The 22407-nt window shown below is 39.8% G+C and overlaps 1 protein-coding gene across 1 annotated transcript in view; it reads left to right on the forward strand.

The window, feature by feature from the left end:
- CCDC171 (coiled-coil domain containing 171) overlaps positions 1 to 22407 on the forward strand; it is a 237488-nt gene that overhangs the window by 173252 nt on the left and 41829 nt on the right. The window contains exon 25 of the mRNA XM_081151147.1: positions 3078 to 3209. Coding sequence (XP_081007273.1) covers positions 3078 to 3209 — 132 coding nt within the window. The remainder of the gene's footprint in view (positions 1 to 3077; positions 3210 to 22407) is intronic.

The raw sequence follows: 22407 nt of genomic DNA on the forward strand, positions 1-22407 counted from the left end.
GAGTTCTTTTTCTGAAGTTCTGTGTTGAATTTCTTCTGTTCATTCTTGTTCACACCCTGAAATTCAGATTCGCCTTCTGCGTACTTTCTGAACAGTCCCTCCTTTTCGCTCTTTATCTCTCCCTGTTTGTCACCTTTCCTTCTTGCTTCTTTGCTGCAGTTACATTTTTACTTGCCCTAGTGTCACTGTTTTGTATTCTTTCAACACGATGCTTTGACTTCCTTTACCCATTAAAAAATAAAGCAGTTCCTAGCCAATCCTTTCTCAAGATTTGAAAAAACCTTTTTTCTAGAAATATTTGGAGAACACTTTAGATGGCTGCTCTCAAAGTGTTGCTTTAATTTAAAAGTGGAAAAATTCTTAAATTTTAGTAGAAATATTTGTGATATTGCGTCTATTATATATCATGGGTCACTGCCTTTCGATGGCGCTGTCAAACATTCAACAGATAATTTATAATTCAATGAAAGTATTAACACATGCATATTATTCAAATAAAGTAATTACGATGCCCATCATTAGATTGAGCATAACAGCTGCATTTTGAGTTTTTTTCTAAAAAAAGAATTATGTAATTTGCCAAATTAAATAATGTTTAGTGAAAATGTTAATTCAACAATAAATCACAGTTTTAAATGCCAAATGCCCTAGCTTAATTTTGTTTAGAAAGTTTATTTAGAGAATAGAAAATGTGGCTATTGTTCCTCTATGTCTAGCTTCACAGATGAAGCGCGGTGCGTGACGTTCTCGGGGTTAAAGGACCCCCAGAGCTGGGACTGTGTTGTGGCTTATATCTACATTGCCCATAGTCCCCCACCCCCCTTTGCCCGCATTAGCAATCTGCTTTTGTACTTTGACACCCAGGATTTCCCTAGTGAATTTTGTCACAGAAAAAAGAGAATCATCAATATCGCAGTTAAACTTGACTTTCAAAGCTAATAGTATCTCATTTGGGGGCTCAAATTTAATAAATTTTCTTTGATTCTGGGTGAGTTTTTAAACATCAAACAATGAATTGGCCAGGGTGCAGTAAAATATTTAGATCTATTGACTATGTTTCAGAAGGGTAGAAGGCACAACACCAGTGGTTTGATGTTGATAAATTCTCAGTACCTTAATCCACATTAATGTTTTCTTTTATCTGAATGCACATTGGTGACAAAAAAAAAGCACAAGAAGGTATCCATACATATAAAATATAAAATTAAAGCAAACTTTTTTTGTAAAATATGATCTATTCTGTTATGTTCAGTACATTTAATATCCTTCTCATTCTGACTGAAGACTAGAAAATGTTACATTCTTCTAGGTAAAAATATAGGGTATCCCCCAAAAATGTATACACACACTTTGAATGATTATAAAGGCAGTATTTATTTAAAAAATTTTACTTTCAAAATTGAACTATCAGCTGTTAAAGTGTGTATACATTTTTTGGGGACACCCTGTGTATTCTGAATTGGGACTCCAGTGTGCATGTAGCCCTCACACTGTTATTAAAATCGCATTACAGTGTATGGTTTACAGAGTACACTTTGACATTCACTTACTGACAGAATTTCTTCAGCTCAACATGGGAGTATAAGGATTTTTATACCCATAGATTAGCATGAACAATTAAAGATGTCATCATATGTTTGTGTGTATTTGCTGGTTTAAGGAAACTCTACATAGTATGAGAGTTGATTTATAAAATAAGTGATTCAGTTTTACAAATTGTCCACGTAGAATAGAAAAATGAAGGACAGGTTTTCTATCATATACAGGGTGGGGCAAAAGTAGGTTTACAGTTGTTCAGATGGAAAATAATACAATAATTAATAAACAATAATACGAGAATAAACTGTTTCATATGCTCACAACTGTTAACCTACTTTTGCCCCACCCTGTATTATTACCAACTTACATTTGAAGTTGCTCAGGTAAAAGTAGAGATTAAATACATTTATTTGAGCAATTAATGTTATTTTCATAGTTCTCCCCATTTTTACTTTTGCTAAAAAGGTCATAAGAGCTCTTTATATCTTGTGACTCTAGCTAGTTGTGTAATATTTATCAAGTATATCGTAGCAAAGAGATAAAATTTTAAAACTAATTCAGGCATAAGGAAAGTTAGAAAATTTGCCTACATATGAAAACTTCTATCTCTAAACTATATGATTAAAAATGAGAGCTTACTGATCTTAAAAGGAAACTAAACTGTGGAATTCTTAAGGCTTTTACTAAGTTTGGAATTTAAAAATGAAAATCTGTTTCTGGACACTTTCCTGTATCTAGTGTTTGCATTATATAGGGAGTATTTTCTCATTTGTCCAGAAGGTGGCAGTGCAATATCAACTGCGCATGATTCCAATACTGGCCAGAGAATTTGGTATTTCTCCTGTATCCGTGAAATGTTTGTATTGTTACCTTTCTGAACACTTAAAATACAGTACAAATTGTACTGATTCTATCCATTACCTTACTTAGAAGATGAATGACCAAGTTGGTTTATATGTATTTAATCGATAGGACTCAAGTTTAATGAGAGTAAAAAGGGCAAACAAACCTCTTACTGGTACATTTTTAAGTACCCTTGTTTGTTGAGTATATTTGTTTTTATTCCAAGGTACATATTATTGAAGTTTTTTTTCCTAAAGACTAGTACCTGATAATTATCTTGTCCAGTATATGTCAGTTAATACCAGTTAAATTAAACATGTTACTAAGAAAGTGATAATAATTAGGCAATCACTGTTTGTTTTTTATTTTGTGAATTTTTCTTCCCCTTCTTTCCCTTTTCTTTTCAGGGTGGAGCAGCGAAAAATAATTCAGCACCTCTTGATCAGAAGAGCTCCAGCGACTCTTCTTCCTCCCTCATTTCAAGCAGGAGGATGCTTTTTCTTCTTAACATTCTCCCCCAGCACTCTGAATTAGAGATTTATTTGCAACGAAAAATCAATTAGTCCTAAATTTATTCATGGATTTCAGGTCCAGCGATCAATGCAAGTCCACTCAGTGGGCTCAGGGGGACCCAGTTCATCCCAGTTAATGTGTCTGAAGGGGAATTACCATTGATGCTGTTTTTTTCCCTTTAGGTCAGAGATCAGATCTCGCTGTCACGGACTGCGGCAAGTAGGAATGACTTCACCCTGCAGCTACCCAAACTGCACCTGGAGACCTTTGCAGTGGAGGGGCTCAAGGGCGGGCCAGAGGTGGTGGCGTGCCAGGTTAGAGTCTAAATAACACTGTTTGTTACTGTTTGAGACATAGAGAAGAAGAAATTGTACTAACTGGAGAGAAGGAAGGCCTCAAAGTGTTGTGAATAACATAATGGAGATGCAAATAATTTTTCTTCTTTTATGTAACACTGTATTTCACATATAATTGTTTTTTGTTTTTTTTCTTTAAAGCCTTGATCCAGCCTATTAAATAATCTCGAAAAGTATTTTTTTTTTTTACCAAGAAAATATATCTTTTATAGCTAAGTACAGTTTCAAAGAATACTTTTTAATCAGCAGAGGACAATAAGACACTAGGATGTTATCTTTTTAAGCTAGTCTCAATTTGTAGCTCCTGCTGTTTTAAAATAAATCACCTTAGATAAAATTATCAGGAGAGATATTTGAAAATTTTCCATGTTAATTTCAAAGTCTATCCAACATTTCTTACATGGTGATTTATTTAATTTCAGCAAATCTAGAACTGTGCTCGACATTATAGAGTATTTTGCCCTTTAAGGTTTAGTTTTAATGACCATTGTAATATGTGCAAACTGGGTTATTTCATTTATGAAACTCAAAGCACCAAATCACAAAATCTCAAATAATTTTAAGAAAAAACTTAATAAAGAAAATCATTTTCAAAAACATAGTCATTTTCAGATGCTGCATGTATCTTTCTATTCTAGGTTACTATTGTGTGATTTTATTCCTTAGGGTTAAAAATTTTCTTAAATTAGACAAAACAAAATTCAATATTTGCTTTGTTCTCCTTAAAATATCCAGTGCCTTTACTAGGAGAATGTATGAACATGATCTAAACTGCAGGGGGCCTGACATTTCAGAAGAGTTTGTCTGTGTTCACAGGCACTCTCGATTTTTATTGTATTTAAAAGACCAATATCTCTTAAAACAGTCTGTGTTTCACATTTTGAGGTTTGAAATAAACTTTTTCATTCTTCAGTTTATGCCCCTGTGAAATTCTAATTTTTTACAAAATTATTGTCAGTCTAGGTGGGGCTAATGTTAATTTTTCTACATGTTCCATAGCCTAATTTAATTTGTTGTTCATACTCAAATTAATGCTCTACAGAGAAAAAGTAAACACTAGTTGTTTCTTTCACTAGATTGTCCATTAATATTCTAAGATATATGTAATTGTAAAACTAAGCATAAAATATTTTTATTTCCAGTTATAGGCTACCATACTGTACCATTGTTTAGTACAAGATTAAGGTGTACATTTTAAATTTTATTATCATTATTTATGAATTCATTGTAGCCATTAGTACAGTATGATTTGAAACTTTTCTAGTGGTTGTAAAAGAATCCTTTACTTGATTCAGAAACTCAAAGGGCTTAATACTTTTCATAATTCACAAATAAAGACTTCCACCAAACTGTAGATTTGGGTGATTTGGAAAGAGACTGATTCCTTGGGATGCCATTTTTGGGGCAAACCATGAACTCTCTATGGTTTTGACATTTGTGAATAGCAAGAAGGAAATGTATAGACCTATGTTTTAAACTGCTTTTTTCTCCAAGTTCTAATAAAAATAGTTATGCATGTTACCGTATACCTAAACCCTTGGGTGAGTTTTGCCTTGACATGCTGTAATATACATTGTAGTTTAGTAATAATATATTTTGGTTTAGTGTTCTATGCAGAGAAGAACACATGATATGGACCATAATAGAGTTTTACACATACACACAGACACCCACACCCACACCCACCCTCACACACACAGTTGGTGATATGCTTTGAGTACTTTGAGAAGAAAGGCACTGTATTAACTTACGGCCTTAATTATAATAATAGTATTTCAGTGAGCACTTACTATGCACCAGGTATCATGCTTAGCTCTTTAATACATGATTTCTTTAATTCTCACAATGAACCTGTCAAGTGGGTGGCATTATCTCCATTTTACAGTTTACTATAAGAGAGTTTAGATAACTCTCCTAAAATCAACACCAGGTAAACAGCAGGGCCCTGAGCCTGGATGTAAATTTAGGTGTGTTTGACTGCAAAGCTTTACTGATAAAATCTGACACTAAAAAATCCAGACACCTGTGTTAAATGATAAGAGTAAAATCTTTTAAATCTATAGTGGAGTTTTTCTTACATTTACAAAAATGTTCACTCTGCATCTATGTATGATTTAGGTCATAGTTTATGCTGTACTGTAGACAGATTCACAGATAAAAGATTTTGTTTCCATTTGACAGGCTAATATGGAACTCTACTTTTTACCTTTTTACCGTATATAAATACATATATTGACACTAAGTGTGGCTGCACATTCGGGAATTTCGTGTTTGTTTAGCTTTGTACTCAGTGCTGGTGGAGTGAGGCATTCAGTGCGCACACGTCCTTTGGTTATGATGAGGAGAGGGTCACTGTGCTGGTTGTGACGACCTGTGGACCCTTTGGCCAACCTACACAGGCATCATTAGAGCGGTGGTTGCTGAAGTTTTCCTAGACAGCCCTGCCTGTCTTTTCCAACAGGGCAAGCGTTATGATAGGAATGATTCTGTACAGAAGGAAGACCAGGGAGCACCAGTAAGAGGTGAAGACGATGAGGGGATTGCCTTTTCCTCTCTGGGCCCAGAAGAGCACGTGATTGACGCTCTCCTACAGGAGAAAATTCCGTTTAGTAGTCTCTGAGATCTGCTCACTGTTAGCCTCCATTTCCTTATCTGCAAAAAAGTGTTATCTACCCATTTCTCAGGCTTGTAGCAGGACTGAGTGAGGCGGTGCTGTGAAGTGCAGAGCCCGGGGCCCAGCCCAGGGAGAGCAGGCCGTGGTGGTGGCCGCCCTTTTTGCAGCCGCTATGGGACCCCTGTAAAGAACAGCAAGCAACAGTAGCTTGTTCTCCTTACTTTTAAGGGTGTGTGGCGTGTTTTATTTTGAAAAATGCTTATTTAGGATCTTTTTCTCTGTATCTTTCCATTTGGTTCCTACAATCTCCCTTGTTTCTTCAAAAGCTTGAAATAATTTTGGTCAAGATTAAGTGTTATTTCCCTACTTCCTTTCCCACGTTACTTGATGTTGCAGTGAGGCCCCATTGCCACTAAAACTCCTTGTCTGAGCTCCTATGGCAAGTTTGGAATTGTACCTGAGCTCTCTCTCCCGCATGATAGCCTATCAGTCCCCGCGAGCCCGGGAAGGACAAAACCGCCGCGATTGGACCGGCTGGCGCTGGTGGCCGAGCGCAGAGGGCTGCGCGCAGAATAACCTGCGCTCATCACCTTAGTCTCTGAATTTTGTGTTTTTAATAATCATGTTATGCAGTGATTTAATATTTTGCAAATATTAGCAGGCATGTAATAAACGTTTGTGTCTCCATCCCCCTCAGCTATTAGCCAAGAACGGCCCCAATAGCTCCCACTCGCTGGGCGTCTCGTGCCCCAGCTGCGGTGAGCGCCTCCGTACAGCCCACCTGGTCCCGCAGGTCCCGGGGGTGGGGGCTCTGCGCCCACCCGCCCGCGGAGAACGCCGCGCGGGTCGTCCAGACGGAGTGGATCGCGAAGGCTGCGTATCCCGGGCGCGGGGCAACCGGCCCATTCGTGTTTTTAATCGTGCCTTTCTGCCTTTGCAAACCAAGGCTCACTGTTTTTTCTTAGCGGGGGGGGGGGGGGGGGGGAGGGACAGAAAACGCCTGGAGAGAATGAAGGGAGGGCGTGGCGCAGGGCACACTCCATCTGTGCAACTAGTGGGGGCAGGGGTCCCACAGAGGTCAGCTGGAAGGCGACTTACACTGCGCGGGCTCTGCTGCAGCTGCAAGGTGAAAGAATAAAGGTTCTCAGTTTTGGGGGGACAGTGTTAGGGACAGGCGAGGAGTGGGTAGTGCCTCTGCAGTGCTCAGAATGGTGAGGGCACGTTGTGAACACGCTGCTTATTAGTTCGCCGGCCGCGAGCGTGCAGGCGCCTCGAGGACTGGGCGAGCTGCCCCCCCCCCAGCCCGGGGCCGGCCTCGCACCCGGGCGGCGGGAGCAGGACTTGAATCGGACCCCGGGAGGCTGGGCGGGGGGAGCAGGACTTGGATCGGACCCGGGAGGCCGGGCGGCGGGAGCAGGACTTGGATCCGACCCCGGGAGGCTGGGCGGCGGGAGCAGGACTTGAATCGGACCCCGGGGGGCCGGGCGGCGGGAGCAGGACTTGAATCGGACCCCGGGGGGCCGGGCGGCGGGAGCAGGACTTGAATCGGACCCCGGGAGGCTGGGCTGGGGGAGCAGGACTTGGATCGGACCCGGGAGGCCGGGCGGCGGGAGCAGGACTTGGATCGGACCCGGGAGGCCGGGCGGCGGGAGCAGGACTTGAATCCGACACCGGGAGGCCGGGCGGCGGGAGCAGGACTTGAATCCGACCCCGGGAGGCCGGGCGGCGGGAGCAGGACTTGAATCGGACCCGGGAGGCTGGGCGGCGGGAGCAGGACTTGAATCCGACACCGGGAGGCCGGGTGGCGGGAGCAGGACTTGAATCCGACCCCGGGAGGCCGGGCGGCGGGAGCAGGACTTGAATCCGACCCCGGGAGGCTGGGCTGGGGGAGCAGGACTTGGATCGGACCCCGGGAGGCTGGGCTGGGGGAGCAGGACTTGGATCGGACCCCGGGAGGCTGGGCTGGGGGAGCAGGACTTGAATCGGACCCCGGGAGGCCGGGCGGCGGGAGCAGGACTTGGATCGGACCCGGGAGGCCGGGCGGCGGGAGCAGGACTTGAATCCGACACCGGGAGGCCGGGCGGCGGGAGCAGGACTTGGATCGGACCCGGGAGGCCGGGCGGCGGGAGCAGGACTTGAATCCGACCCCGGGAGGCCGGGCGGCGGGAGCAGGACTTGAATCTGACACCGGGAGGCTGGCGCAGGAGGCCGCGCGCCTCAGCGGACGTGCCTTTGAGCGACTTGGGATCAATTTTTAACTTCTAGTCCCATTGCATTTAAAAGGAAAAAAGTCCCCCAAACCATCTCATAAAAGGTGTTAAAGGATTAGTGCGTAATAACTATACCTCTGGAAATAGTATATTTTACAAATACGTGTTTATAAACACTTCATTAGAAAGGCTTCATTGTGAAACCGCTTATTTATGAAGATTTTAAACAACAGAGTCTTCACCATAATAAATACAGTAATCCCTTAATCACCCCTGCCCGCCGTGTCATGACATCGTCCGTATTTGGTATGGTGTGTTTTTGTTAGTGTTATGCCCGCGACTTTCGGGATACCATAGTTTTTTTACATTCATGCTTATTTTCCAGGCATAGAAGTTACTTCCAGCCATGTTGTTGTATTTCTAAAGTTAAACCATAAAGAGCATCTTGAAGGGAATTTTGTTCTTATTTTTTCTGTTCCTAAACTGTGAGGGAACAAAAATACCAAGACGCACTCCTGGTGTGTTTTACATGGATCTCTGCTCTCGGTGCAGGAGCCTCCTAATCGCTGTACCAGAAGCTTCTCCTTCTGGCATAGTTAGACGTCGAAGAGATGCTGGGCAACTTTACTCGAGAGATTGCATCACTTAGGTATTTTCTTCTTCATGATATCCCAGCCACATAAGTGAATTTTCAGACATCTGATTTTTTAAAACCTGAAAAGGAGCCATTTTGAATGGAAATCTTGCTAAATATGTCAAATGCTGTTTTTTAAAGAAAAAATATACTTAAAAATATAATATAATATACTTAAAAATTTTATGATGCTTGTTCACCATTATAGATATGAACTGTAATGCTATAACAACAGTATAAAGTATTCGGGTGTATAATGGCGTTTTGCCTTTAAACACTACAACTTCAGCCCCGGCTGGGTGGCTCAGCTGGCCGGAGCATTGTCCCATACACCAGAATGTTGTGGGTTCAGTTCCCGGGCAGGGCACGTGCCTAGGTTTTGGTTTCGATCCCCAGTTGGGGTGTGTACAGTGGGGGGGGGGGACACAACCAATTGATGTTTCTCACATTGATGTTTCTCTTTCTTTCTCTCTCTCTTCCCCCCTTTCCTCTCTAAACATATCCTCAGGTGAGAATTAAAAACAAACACTACAACTTCATAGAAATTTTGCTAATATTGAAAATTAGCTTTTAAAAAAGGTTGTACATGATTATGACAATAAGAAATCAGACTCTTAAAAGCATAGAAGAAAATTAAGATCATTTGAAACTCTGCCATTCAGAGATAACCAGTGTTAACATTTTGGTACATGTTCTTATACTCATTCTAGTTATTTTTTAGTCATAAATACAAACACTCGTGCATCTCATTTGTATATAACATGTCTGTATATATTTAAACAATAATGGGGCCACACTGTTTTATAAACATTTTAAAAAAAATATATCTGTTGATTTCAGAGAGAGGAAAGGAGAGGGAGAGAGAGAGATAGAAACATCAATGATGAGAGAGTCATGATCGGCTGCCTCCTGCACGCCCCCGACTGGGGATGGAGCCTGCAACCCGGGCATGTGCCCTGACCGGGAATCGAACCCCGATCGCCTGGATCCTAGGTTGACGCTCAACCACTGAGCCACGCCCGGCCGGGCTATAAACATTTTTAAATGTAATAACATGTCACAGGTGTTCTTCTTGTCAGTCAATATAGATTTCCCTCATTATTGTTGAGGATTGAGTTATATTCCACTCTATGCATCTAGGACAGTATGTTTAATCACTTTTCTATCTATGGATATTTGAGTTATTAATTTTTCTGGTTATTATGAGTAAGGTGGCAATGGATATCCTTTTATAAAAATTTTTGTACAATCTCTTATGTTTTTCATTAGAGTAAATTAGTGGATCTTCTGTGCTAAGAGTAAGTACATGCTAAGGTGTTTGATACATACTCCCTGGTTGCCCCTAAAAAAGCCTGTTCTAGTGTGCTCCTAAATGACTTTTATTCGTTCTTTAGTTTTCTATTAAAAGTGTGGTTCTTTATTTCTGATCCTAAAAGAAAGTTTTATCTTTTATAATTTAGGTCTTCTCTGATTTTCAGGTGTTCATTTTCATTGGGTCCTTAATTTACAGAGTTGACAGGTTTCAGTTTAAGAGTCTCCATGGTAAAGTAAAGAGAGTATATTTTGTGACAGCTGCTTGTCTCAAAATATATTCTTTTAAATTTATTTTTGGGCCCATGACTGTGCTTTGAATGTTTGAGATTATGGGATATCTGACCTTTTTGATGAGTGGGGTCGTTTTAGTTATAAGGTATTAAAAAGATTCTGGGGTTATCTATGGTTGTTATCTAGAAGAGTTTGTACACTTCTCTTTAAATTCTAAAATGAAAATATCTTTTAAAAGTAAAATGATTAGAATTGGGCTATAGAGTCAAACAGAATGTTGAAATGCTACCTTCTTCAAAGGTTGGAAAATACTTCCCAGAGAACAGCTGTTTGTTAGGGGAACACAATTAGCTGAAAAAGTCATCTGGGAATAAATTTATCTGGGAATAAATGTATTTTGATGGGAAGGTACCATCCTCTGTCTCATCGAGCTGCTTGACAGCTGTAGTCTACAGTTCCACAAAATATAAATTGTACCAATGAGGAATCTAAATGTCCTAGGCTCGAGGTCTACCTTGAGGATGAATAAAAGAAATAGTGTTCTACCCTGGCTGGTGTTGCTCAGTGACTAGAGAGCATTGGCTCCAGAACCAAAGGGTTGGGGGTTCAATTCTTGGTCAAGGGCACATACCTGGGCTGCAGGTTCAATCCCTGGCCCCAGTTGGGGCATGTGTTGGAGTCAACCAATCGATGTGTCTCTCTCACATTGATGTTTCTCTCTCTCCCCCTCCCTCCCTCCCTTCCACGCTCTCTAAAAAAAAAAGAAACAATGGAAAAAATATCCTTGTGTGAGAATTAACAAAATAATTAAAATAATTAGTGTGTTATTTTTTTTCTGTTGATACCAGGAATAGCAAATGACATCTTCTGATGTAATATTGTCAGAAAGACATTTTTATTTGCTAGTTAAAATTTTAGACTTCTTCTCTGAAGACTTGATAATGCACAAGCATATATGATTTCGTCGAAATTTCTTGGCAACAGAACTGTAAACAAGGCTAAATGAAATGAAATAACGTGTGAGTTAGGTGTTAATGTGTACAGAAGGACTGGTTTTAAGGATGTGTTGCAAATTGGGATAATAATTACTAAATAAACAGTAGCATTTGAACATCGGTTATAGTCATTGCGAGTTATGCCTTGTTGTCCTTAATCTGTATCTCCTCCTGATGTTGTAGTTTTTGATGAACAGGAGGACTTTGCTGGGGACGTGGCCTAGCATGCCCCTCACTAGAGCAGTTTTGGTATCAACCCCGCCTTCCTCCCATCCATCCACCCCTCTTGCCTTCCTCTTCCTCTTTGATCTGCACTTCTTTTTGTGGTGGTGAGGGTGGTGGGGGGTGGGGGAGGAGGGGGATGCATTGATCAGAATTTTAGGACAGACTCTTGAGACTCAAAATGTAAAATTATGGTGTGTGTTTTTGTTTCAGATATTTTACCAGGTGACATATGTTTCCATTCTTTTATTAGTCCTCATATTTTATTTTAAAAGATATATTGTAAAAAGGGCATTTTTCTTCCCATCTGTTGTTAAAACATAATCTTGGGCACCTAACTGATAAGGAAGACTTCTAAGCAATATATGTTAAAGCGAGGAGTTCTAAAACGTTTTTTGTTTTTTTAAAATATTTAGCAGATGAGACATTGTACATCATGCGTCATGGGTTTTATTTCAGAACAGTGGTAGTCTGAAACAACAGGTTTAAAAATTTGTTGTTGTTGAGGTGTAATCTCTTTTTGCCTCTGAAAACGACAGGCTGACATTTGTGGGCAGGGCAGGGTAGGGCAGGGCAGGGCATCTGCCTACAGCTTCCCGCTGCCCAGGCCTCACACTGAGGAATCTCACGACTCCTTACTCCTTAGCTCAGCTGAAAATACTCCTGAGTTATTTCCCTGTGGAGCTGATCTGCTGCCGGTGACCTGAGCTGACACTAAGTAAAACCTGATAGGAATTCTTAAACAACTAGGCCTGAGTCATAAAGTTCTCCCCACCCTCCTCCTTTTATCATTTCTTCCTGTTCTTATTACAAGGAAGAATATTAGGAAGAAAATAAAACCATAGCAGAGTCAGTGTCACCAGAGGTTGAGAGGTTATGCAACTTTCCTAGAAAGTGATAGGACTGGCCACAGAGCAGATGGGACCCTTCCCCCGCACACAGATCACGCAGGTGGCAGGAATTCTCCTCACTTTATCTAACTGCTGTCTTTCTCACGGAGCACAGCATTGTCTTTTCGTGTGAAGGCTGAATATGAGTCATCCTCAGCCACCCTTGTGGAGTTGCAAGTGCTCCTGGAGCGCTGTCCTAGAACCACTATTTTCTGTGAGCTCTCAGCCCTCATTTCTCCTGCATCAGCTTCTCACCTGAGACATGGAGATGATGATACCTGCCCTGTTGCATCTTGGGGCAGTTGTGAAGATCACACGACATGCATGAAAGAGCTTTGAAAGTTAAACGGCACTACTAGATAGTTTTGGAATTGTTTTCCTTTAAATATTTGGCATATAAATTCTCCTTGGTCAGGTGTAAGCTTGCTTAGTTTTCAAGTTCAAGTTGAGATTTTTGCCCTTCTACAAGACAAGCAGGTAAGTCAGATCATAAGCAAGTTGGCAACCAAGAATCTGTGCAGTTTTCTGTCTGTCATTGGGTTTTGCTGGAAACGTCATGTTGATCAGAATGAGAATTCCTTTCTTGAGAACATAGTGCTTGGAAGCTATAAAATAATTCTGTTTGCTGGGGAAAGAGACAAGCAACGTAGTATTGGAGAAAGCCTAGTGCGAGTCAGAGTGGCTGGATTGAAGGCCTGGCAGGTCGCCCCAAGGCAGAGCCTCCACTTCCTCATCTCTAAATGGGGACGGTGAGGCCTGTCTTCCATTCTGTCCTTCGCAGGCTTGTGGGGAGAGCAGAGGAGATGAGCGTGCTTTTTGCGTTAGAAAGTGCTAGATTAATGTAAGCTGTGTTAGACCGAACTGCAAGCAAGCCTGGGAACAGGGAAAGCGACCTAAGTATATCGGGAATATTCTAGTGTTTGGACTCTCAGAGGTTTTAGACTGCTAACCTGTTTGATACAAGTTTCACTTTAGTAGCAACATGCACAGTATAAAGAATGAAATGTTCCAGGACTTCAGTGCTTCCCTATAGGTCAGTATAAAACCATTGCAAACACCGAATGCCCACCCTGTGCTGCTATTGAATAATTATTATACAAAGAAATTGAAGCATTGCTACTCTTTTTATATTTTCTTTTTTGGACTTCAAATTCCAACTCTGAGATGGTGATATTTGCCTGTATGTGAAATGTTTGAGACACACTTAGTAAAAACCAAAAACAAAATCACGAAACATGAAAGTGCAGAGCTTTTTTGTTTTTGTTTTTGTTACAACTTTTAGTTCTAGTCAGCTTAAAGTAGATAAGCTGTTGACTGATAGGCACATAATTTCTTTGGCATTAAAGTTAAGAGGCAAAAACTAAATCCCAAATTTGACCCCTTTTCTATCTTTTTTTTTTTCTTTTTTGAAGCCTATTTAAGTATAAGTGTAACCCTACTAGATAATACCTTTTAATGCTTATTATTGAGGGACTGAAGCCTGCGAGCACTTGAACTTTCAAGTGCTGCAGCAGAATTGCTATTCATTTTAGCTTCTTGGACAAAACACAGTGTTTGATGGACTGCCTAGGTGAAGACCTGGAAAAGGAAGGGTTATCTACAAATTGAGTGAGTTTATTATGGCTTAGTGATTTGCTGATTGATTTCATTTGCTGTCAGTTAAGGCTCTCTTAATGTCAGTTTTCTTTGCATAATGCCTTGAAATAAAGACTAATGAAGTTCTTCAGATTGATGCCGCTTATATAAACTGACCCTGATTTGCCCTATTCTGCATGACAATTTAAGTGACAGCAGTTAGAGGAAAATACAGCAGTGAATATGCAATTTAAGGATTAAGGGAGATGCAGTAAATCATTCAGTCTAAAACCAGGTACAAGAGCAATTTCTTGTAATTCCACAGATGCCTTAAATTTTAATAACCGGACTATTACTACTCTCATGTGTGTGTATGTATGGTGCCCCAAAAATGTATAAACACACTAAAAATACTTATAAAGGCAATGTTTATTAAAATACATTTTATTTTCAAAATTGAGCAATCAGCTGTTAAAGTGTCTATACATATATTTGGGACACCCTGTATATATATATGTGTGTATGTGTATATACATATATATATATATATACAGAGAGAGAGAGAGAGAGGGATTGAAAAAGAGAGCTAAAAGTGATCCTAAACCTTTTCAAATGATAGGAAATCTTCCTCTCCCCACTCATTTAAACTTGGAGTTACCAGAATTACATTTAAAAAAATATTTTATTTGAGGTTGGGTAAGTGCTTCATGTGAAGTAACCAGTGCAATGTGGAGTAATTTTGAAGCTTTAAATGCGTTTCAGCTTCAGAGCCTATATTAATAGTAGTAGTAGCCCCCTACCCCCCCTTTTTTTCAGTGGCCAAAAGTCTCATAGTTCTGGCTAGAAAGAGGTATAACTTTGGGGGGAATACTAACTTAAGAAGCATCTCACTGAAGAAAACCTGAGATACTGATATTTTAACTTTTCTAAGTGAGGGCCATTTAACTCACATGGAGCAGATAGGTTTGCTTCAGCGTTGCAGGACAGCACTCTGCTGCGAGTCTGTTTTGTAATGCATATGAATCCAAAGGAGCCTGGCTTGGTAAAACTTCATCAGCTGAACAGAACAGAGAAAACAGCCCTAAAGTGAAGACAGCACCTGGGTCTGTTCATGTGTTTGGGGGTTTAGCAGGTTGACATTGAAGAAGGCTGAGTGATATCTATGACCTTCTGAAAAGCGGCACAATTTCTATATTTACAAATAAAGCTTAAAAAGTCCTCAGACCTTAGATCTACAGTTGAATGATTACCTGGTAGAAGGACTTTGCCACACAATTTAAAATCTAAAAGAAGAAACTCCATGTTCTAAAATCCAGGAGGAAATCATGATTAAGTTAAAACTTGCAGTTGAACCCTGTACATTTATTAAATTATGTCTTAGGACAAAATAGAAAGAAAAGTCTTTGGGGGACATTAGTGCAGGGCCTTTCACAAAACCCTCACCAGATAGCAGCTGTGATATTACCGAGAGAGTGTGTGTGAGTTGAGGAATGTTAGGGTTCTTCATCAAGTGAAAGTTTTTTAAATTAATTTTTATTTATTTATTTTATTTTATTTTTTTATTATTTGAAAGTTTTGGGTCTCTCATATTATCACCAAGTTTTTAATTAATGCAGATTAAGAGGTTAAATTTCTTGTTAGCATTGAGCGATAGGTAGGAACAAAATGTTCAGAAAACTGATGACTTGGTGGGAAAACCTGAGAAGAACCTACGTGAGGCTCTTCGTAGTCTCAGTTTATCCCCCTTACTGCAATTATTTAATGTTTTGTGGTAGAACATATTTGGTTAGAACGTGCTGCCCCAGACCCCAAGTGTTACTTATTTTATAGTATAAGCCCCTTATTCCCTAAATCCTAAAAGTCTTGAGCTCCAAAACTCATTTGGTTCCAAGGTTCAAATAAGGTTTTGTATCAGCTTTCTAAAACATTTCACACAAATAACATGTTATTGCTTTAGTGCGAGTCTTTGCTTTTCTTGTAGTGAGGCAATTTTAGCCTGTGGGATGCTGTTTTTGAGTGAAATTTAAATATAATATCTAGTATCTTTTGCTTTTTTTGTTTTGGGTCATGAGGGAATTGTGTAGCAGTTTTGTGCCATCTGAAAACTCAGAGACTTCGTGTTATATGCGAATCATTTATGACTCTAATAGCTTTATTTTCCTCAAGTCTAATACCTGCTTGCAAACTCAAGGCACAATTTTGTTCTATGTGAGTAGAAATCCCCTGAGACATTGTTTTGGGGGGGTCCCCCCTACTTTATGTATTGAAAGCAGAATGGATGAAATTCTTTGTCATTTAACCTGCTAATCTTTTTTCACCTGTCTTTCTAATTTGTTCCCATTAGAGAAGGTAATGCAGACTCTCAAAGGCTCTGGAGAAGCCGGCTGTCCTGGTATCCAGACAGGTGACTGGGTTAGGAGAGCAAGCAACGGCCGGCTTGTTGAGATCCCTGACCCCTGGTGATCCATAGGAGGCCTAGGGACCACAGTGCCCTTTGTTTCAGTTTCTTACTCATTCTAGAGGGTGAATAAAAATGTCACGTGGGAGCATTAAAGACTAAATGTGAGTCAGGAAATTGTGTTTTTAAAAATAATTAATTAAGTTCTTAGAGAGAGGAAGAGAGACATCAATGTGAGAGAGACACGTTGATCAGTTGCTTTCCGTATGTGCCCGGACTGGGGATCGAACCCACAACCCAGGAATTGAACCAGCAACCTTTCTGTGCACCAACGACACTCCAACCAACTGAGCCACATGAACATTTCTATATATCAGTGCCAGATGTTATGATTTTGACATTTGGACAAAGCTAGATTGCCTGAATTCCAGCTCACACCATCACAATTGAATAAAAAAACTCAACTGTACCCTCATATCATATTAAATCTTATCTCTATGTCAATAGAATCCAAAGCAGTCTAATAATTTCCATCATAAAATTGCCAGTCATGTCAAGACATAATAGGTGCTCAAGAAATGGTAACTATTCTCATTAATCTCTTCCTTTATCAGGATATATTTTGGAACATATTAATAAATCCAGTGCCAGTTGTATAATTCACCATATGATGAACATTTTGTATATTGCTTAAACTTTCAATTTCCTAAAGCAAGGTAGTTTTACCTCCTCTCCCTTTTTCTCATTACTATTATTATTATTGATTTATTTTAAAAAATTAAAAAAAAATCTTTATTGATTTCAGAGAGAGGAAAGGAGAGGGAGAGAGAGAGAGAGAGAAACATCAGTGATGAGAGAGTCATTGATCAGCTGCCTCCTGCACGCCCCCGACTGGGGATCGAGCCCGCAACCCGGGCATGTGCCCTGACCGGGAATTGAACCCCGATCGCCTGGATCCTAGGTCAACGCTCAACCGCTGAGCCACACCTGGCCGGGCTATTATTATTGATTTAATAATATCTTCTGAAAAACTCATTCCTCTTAGAATTTTCTAAGATCACTGTTCCTTTATATGGCTTCATGTCCTTATGCAGTAGTTTCCAAGAGGAACTCTTTTTTTCAGTCTCTGTTTATTTTGATGATCCCTTTTTCATACTCTTGTAGGAAACCAACATGTCATTTTTTTATCCCTTTGGTCTTTCTTTATAGTAACTTTTGCATAATAAGAGCAGTAATCACCATCAATCTAGAAGCTGCATTTAGCCTCAGGATTGGCCTTGATTCAATTCTGATTGGAAATAACATATTAGAAAAAGAATTGGTCTTGTTTTTGGCACATTTAAGTTGTATATGCCATGGTTGAATGGAGGCCAGAAGAAAGTTTAGAGTCTAAACATGATATAAAGAAAACATCATTTTCAAAAACCTGCTGCAGAAGTATTCTGCAACTCTGCCGAGTATGGTTCCCCATGAGGTTCCTCATACCTGAGAAGCTACTATATTTACATCCTTCAAAGTGGTGCCAGTAAAAATTTTGAGTGATGGGATAAGTCAAGTCCAGGGCCATCTCAAATGGCAAAAAGCAAAAATGAACTTTGATTCTTGTTTTTCTTACATAAAATAACACCAACGAGAAACATACCTGAACTATGTACAACACTGCTTCTATTTTGTCTTCAGTTGTGCTTGACCAAGGAGGTTGTTCATTTGCAACTAAATTTTTTCTCCTAATAACCTGACAATTTACTATCCTTATCATTGTCACCATCAACACTATAAAGCAGTCCAGTATGTGTGTGCACATTGCATTAAATATCTAGTTACACATGTTTTTAACCATGCCCTTTACCAAGTAAGTAGGAGTGCATAGTTTTAAGTGGACCGCAGTGGGCTGGGCCAGTCTCTAAAGAAAACAGCAACCCTGGTACTGCACACAAACCCTTAGGATACCCAGGGGCAAAAATGGGCTGTCTAGGAATGCGAAAACATCTCATGTGAGAGATGGTTCACCAAGATCCTGGTTTTTTCATAAAGGAAAGGTCATTTTTCTGCCAGAAAATTTTCCAGATGTGGCAAGAGAAAAGTCTTCCCCAATCTTAAAATGGAAATGAAATGTAACTTCTTAGAATCTCATTCCCTCTATAAATATATACAGTGTACACGGGCCTCATTCAGAATTTACGTGTCAGGTGAGCTAGGCCTGTGTGGCAGGATTTGGGATGCCGCTGTTGTGGTGCCTTGCTTCTTCAGCCTTCACTGATGATATCAGATCCTTAAGCCAGGCTGCTGGGAGATGCACAACACGTTGTCATTTCACACGTATAAGTCAATTAAATACACTAGAAATTGTTTTCCAAGTTTTCTCCTTTTTCAAAATCTATTGCATGGATAGTAGATTTGCTATAATTGTAAGCTTAATTTAATTTTTTCTCATTAAAATAATCTTACAGCCTTCTTTCAAATTATATTTTTCTAGAATCAAAATATATTTTGAGGTAAATGTAGAAATACGTGACATATTTGGATAGAGTTTCATTAATTTGTTACAAATGTTTATTTAACCCATTCTACAGAATGAATGAAATCCCTAAGAAAATATGTGAAGTTCTTTTACTTGAAATAAATATTCATTTATATTACATAAGTGAAAATTGGTAGCTCAGAGTCAGTGTTGTTTAATTGAGTTTGAGATCTTTGAAAACCTGATTTCACAACAAAACTACCTTTTTTAGTCAACAAAGGAGAGAGCATGGATGAAATGGACACAGATGAATATTGTGTTAGACTTGCTGTGCAATTTATGAAACTTGGGAAGTCTAGGTTAATTCTGTTTACTTCATTGAGAAACTTTGTATGAGAGCTAAAAACAAACAAATAAACTTGCCATACATAGAATGAGAATGAGCTTTGGAACTGGACAGACATGGACTTGAATCCCAGTTCCATTCTTTATTAGCTCGGTGACCTTGGGTAGGTAAGGTACTTAGTAGCATCACTGAGCCTCAGTTTCGTGTTCTGTAAAGTAGAAATAATATGAGTCTTACAGGATTATTGCCAGAAGAATATGCAAAGCTCATAATGTGGTGCCTGGCACATAGTAACCGTTGTTAGACCTGGGGTCCAGGCAAGCCTCAGAGGATGGGAACTAGAGAGGAAGTGAGAAAACCTTTGGGCAAAGGTGATCAAGCCTAGGTTTTATTTACTCTCACACTTTCCAACTCATTTGATGATTCCTGGTCATAGAGTGCGGGGTTCACCTTCCTTTGTGTCCTTTCAGGCAGATGTGGGATTGACTTTGAGTGGAAAGCTGAGCAGAGTGCACATGCCCATCAGATTTCAGTGACTCCTTTGAGGCTCCAGGCTGTACTATAGCCCCAGATTACCCGGTGTTGCTGTGACAGTCAGTGAGCAAATATAGGCAGGCGTCTATATTGTAAATACTTTCCCCTGTCAGGTGTCTATATTGCAGATATTTCCCCCTCTCTGTAGCCTGTCTTTTAATCTTCGTAACAAGATGTTTTGTAGAGTAGAAGTTCTAAATTTTGATGAAGTTCTTTTAATTGTCTTTTCTTCTTTTATGGATTATGCTTTTGGTATCATGTCTTAGAACTCTTCATCAAGCCCTAGAGGTCAGAGATTTTCTCCACATTTTCTTCTAAAACTTTTCTGGTTTTATGTTTTACATTTAAATCTGTGGTCAATTTTGAGTTAATTTTTGTCAAGGCATGTGGTTTGGGTTGCGGTAATCAGAATTCTAACGTGGCCCACAAGACCCTTTCTCTGGTGTGCTGTGCAATTGCACTGTGCAATTAATTTCCTCCTCTTGAGGGTGGGCAAGACCAGTAAATATGAGATTATCCTGGATGGGCCTGACCCGCTCAGACGAGCCTTTTAAAGGGCGGTGAAGTGTTGGTGAGATGCTCTTCTGCTGGCCTGAATAAAAGCAAGCAGCCGTGTTGAGAAGGGAGGGGTCCACTTGGCAAGGACCTGGGGGCAGGGCAGTCTTTAGGAGCCGAGAGTGACCCTGGCTCACAGCCATCAAGAAAATGGAGACCTTCCTTCTGGAACCTAAGAAACTAAATTCAGTCAACAACTTGGAAGATGACTCGGCGTCTCCGATGAGATCACAGCTCCGGTTGACACCTTGATTTCAGCCAGGTGAGACCCTGAGCCGAGGACCCAGCTGACCCATGCCAGGCCCATAGAAACTATGAAATACTAAATTTGTGTTGTACCCTAGAGTTCGGCAATGCTTCTGTGCTTATGTAGATGAGGTTTCTGATTATTGGGGTTTACATCTGGGTGTGAGGTAACGTGGGACACACTCCTACCAGGTGTGGTGGGCTATAGATAGTCTTCTGGATGCGGCTGCTCCTGAGGCCCTGCCCTGCTTTTCTGATCCTAGGTTCGTTCTTACTGTTTTTGTCTCTGGGGACAAGTCCAGCTGCGCCTTCCTTCCTCAGCACCAGTAGGGGAAGAGCCAGCCAGCTCCGTTGGATCCTCCAGTTACTCACCAAGTGATACAGAGGAGTCCTCTCCAAACTTGCTGATTGGCCACTCTTATTTCTGGGCTAAATATATGTACATTTATTCCTTTAAAACATATACATGTGTTATTGTTCAACAAGCTCTGTAACATAAAACATAGAAAAAAAAGAAAGTTTTAAAAGATTTTGGAGAGAAAGATTAAAAGTTAATATAAAAACTATGGAGACAGTAATAAGATCAGTGATTGCAAGGGGTTGGTGGGGCGGAGGAGGGATGAATAGGAGGAGGGATGAATAGAGGATTTTTAGGGCAGTGAAACTATTCTGTGTGATACTGTAATGGTGAGTGCAAGTAATTATATATTTGTCAAAACCCATAGAATGTACAACACGAAGAGTCAACCCTAATCTGTGCGTTTTGGGTACTGTGTCGACACAGGTTCATCACTTGTAACAAATTGGTGCAGGATGTTGATAGTGGAAGAGACTTTGGGTGTTTAGGGGGCAAGGGATATGTGGAACTTTCTGCTCAATTTTTCTGTGTACCTAAAACTGCTCTAAAGGTAAAGACTTAAAAGAATGAAATATAATGTAAAATAAAATCTATATGAAAATTCTCTTGTTTTTCTCCATTTTTAACTCACTCTGGAGACTGAATATATCCCAGTGAGTATGCAAGACAATAAATGCTCCTTTTTTAAATAAGTAAGAAATAAAAGTTTTATTCTGTGGTATGGGTTGGCACTGGGTCTTCACCTGGTCCATTTTTTAGACAATGTTTTCTGCAGGTATGTTAAGGGAAAGGTGGACGGACTTCACGATGCAGAGGGACTGAGAGTGGCATCTTTACTCATTTATTTACTTCCTTTGTATTTCAGCATGAACTGTTATGTGTCATGTATGATTAAATGAATTTATGGATTAAATTACTTTATATAGTGTAATCTTTACAATTATTTACAATGAGGTAAGTAGTTTTTAAAATCCTCTATATAAGGTTGTCTGCTTTTCTTGTGGAAAAGTGCTGCAAAGCACTCCTGAACTTGAATGCCAACTCTGGGATTACCTTGAGCAAAAAGAGAAAGGTTCCGTATCTGTAGAACTTTTTTTGATGGCAAGTGGCTACCAAAAGCATTAGATCTAGAAAATATTTAAAAAACCCTCCCCAAGTAAAACACACTCTGCTACATCAAATAAAATGACATCTGTAGAAAAAAGCCTCATTGCTTTATTGAAGGAGTTTTATGGAGAAAGCATTATGAAATAGTTGTTTGGAAATATTTCCAAAATTATAAACTTTTTTCTAAAAATGATCTATTGCTATAACAGTTTATATATGTACACACAGAAAGTTTAAAAGTAAATTTCCTAACTTAATAGTGTCCTTGAATCTTTGCTAAAAGTATAAAATATATGTAGTATGAAATGTATTTGTTAAAATATTTTAAAAACCCACAGCAAATACTAGTTTATTATTTTTTAATGTATTTTTTTAATCCTTACCTGAGGATATCTTTTCCATTGCTTTTTCAGAGAGAGTGGAAGGGAGAGAGCGAGAGAGAGAGAAAGAAACATAGATGTGAGAG

Source organism: Miniopterus schreibersii (genome assembly GCF_964146895.1).
Source record: "Miniopterus schreibersii genome assembly, chromosome: 11".
NCBI classification, from domain to species: Eukaryota; Metazoa; Chordata; class Mammalia; order Chiroptera; family Miniopteridae; genus Miniopterus; species Miniopterus schreibersii.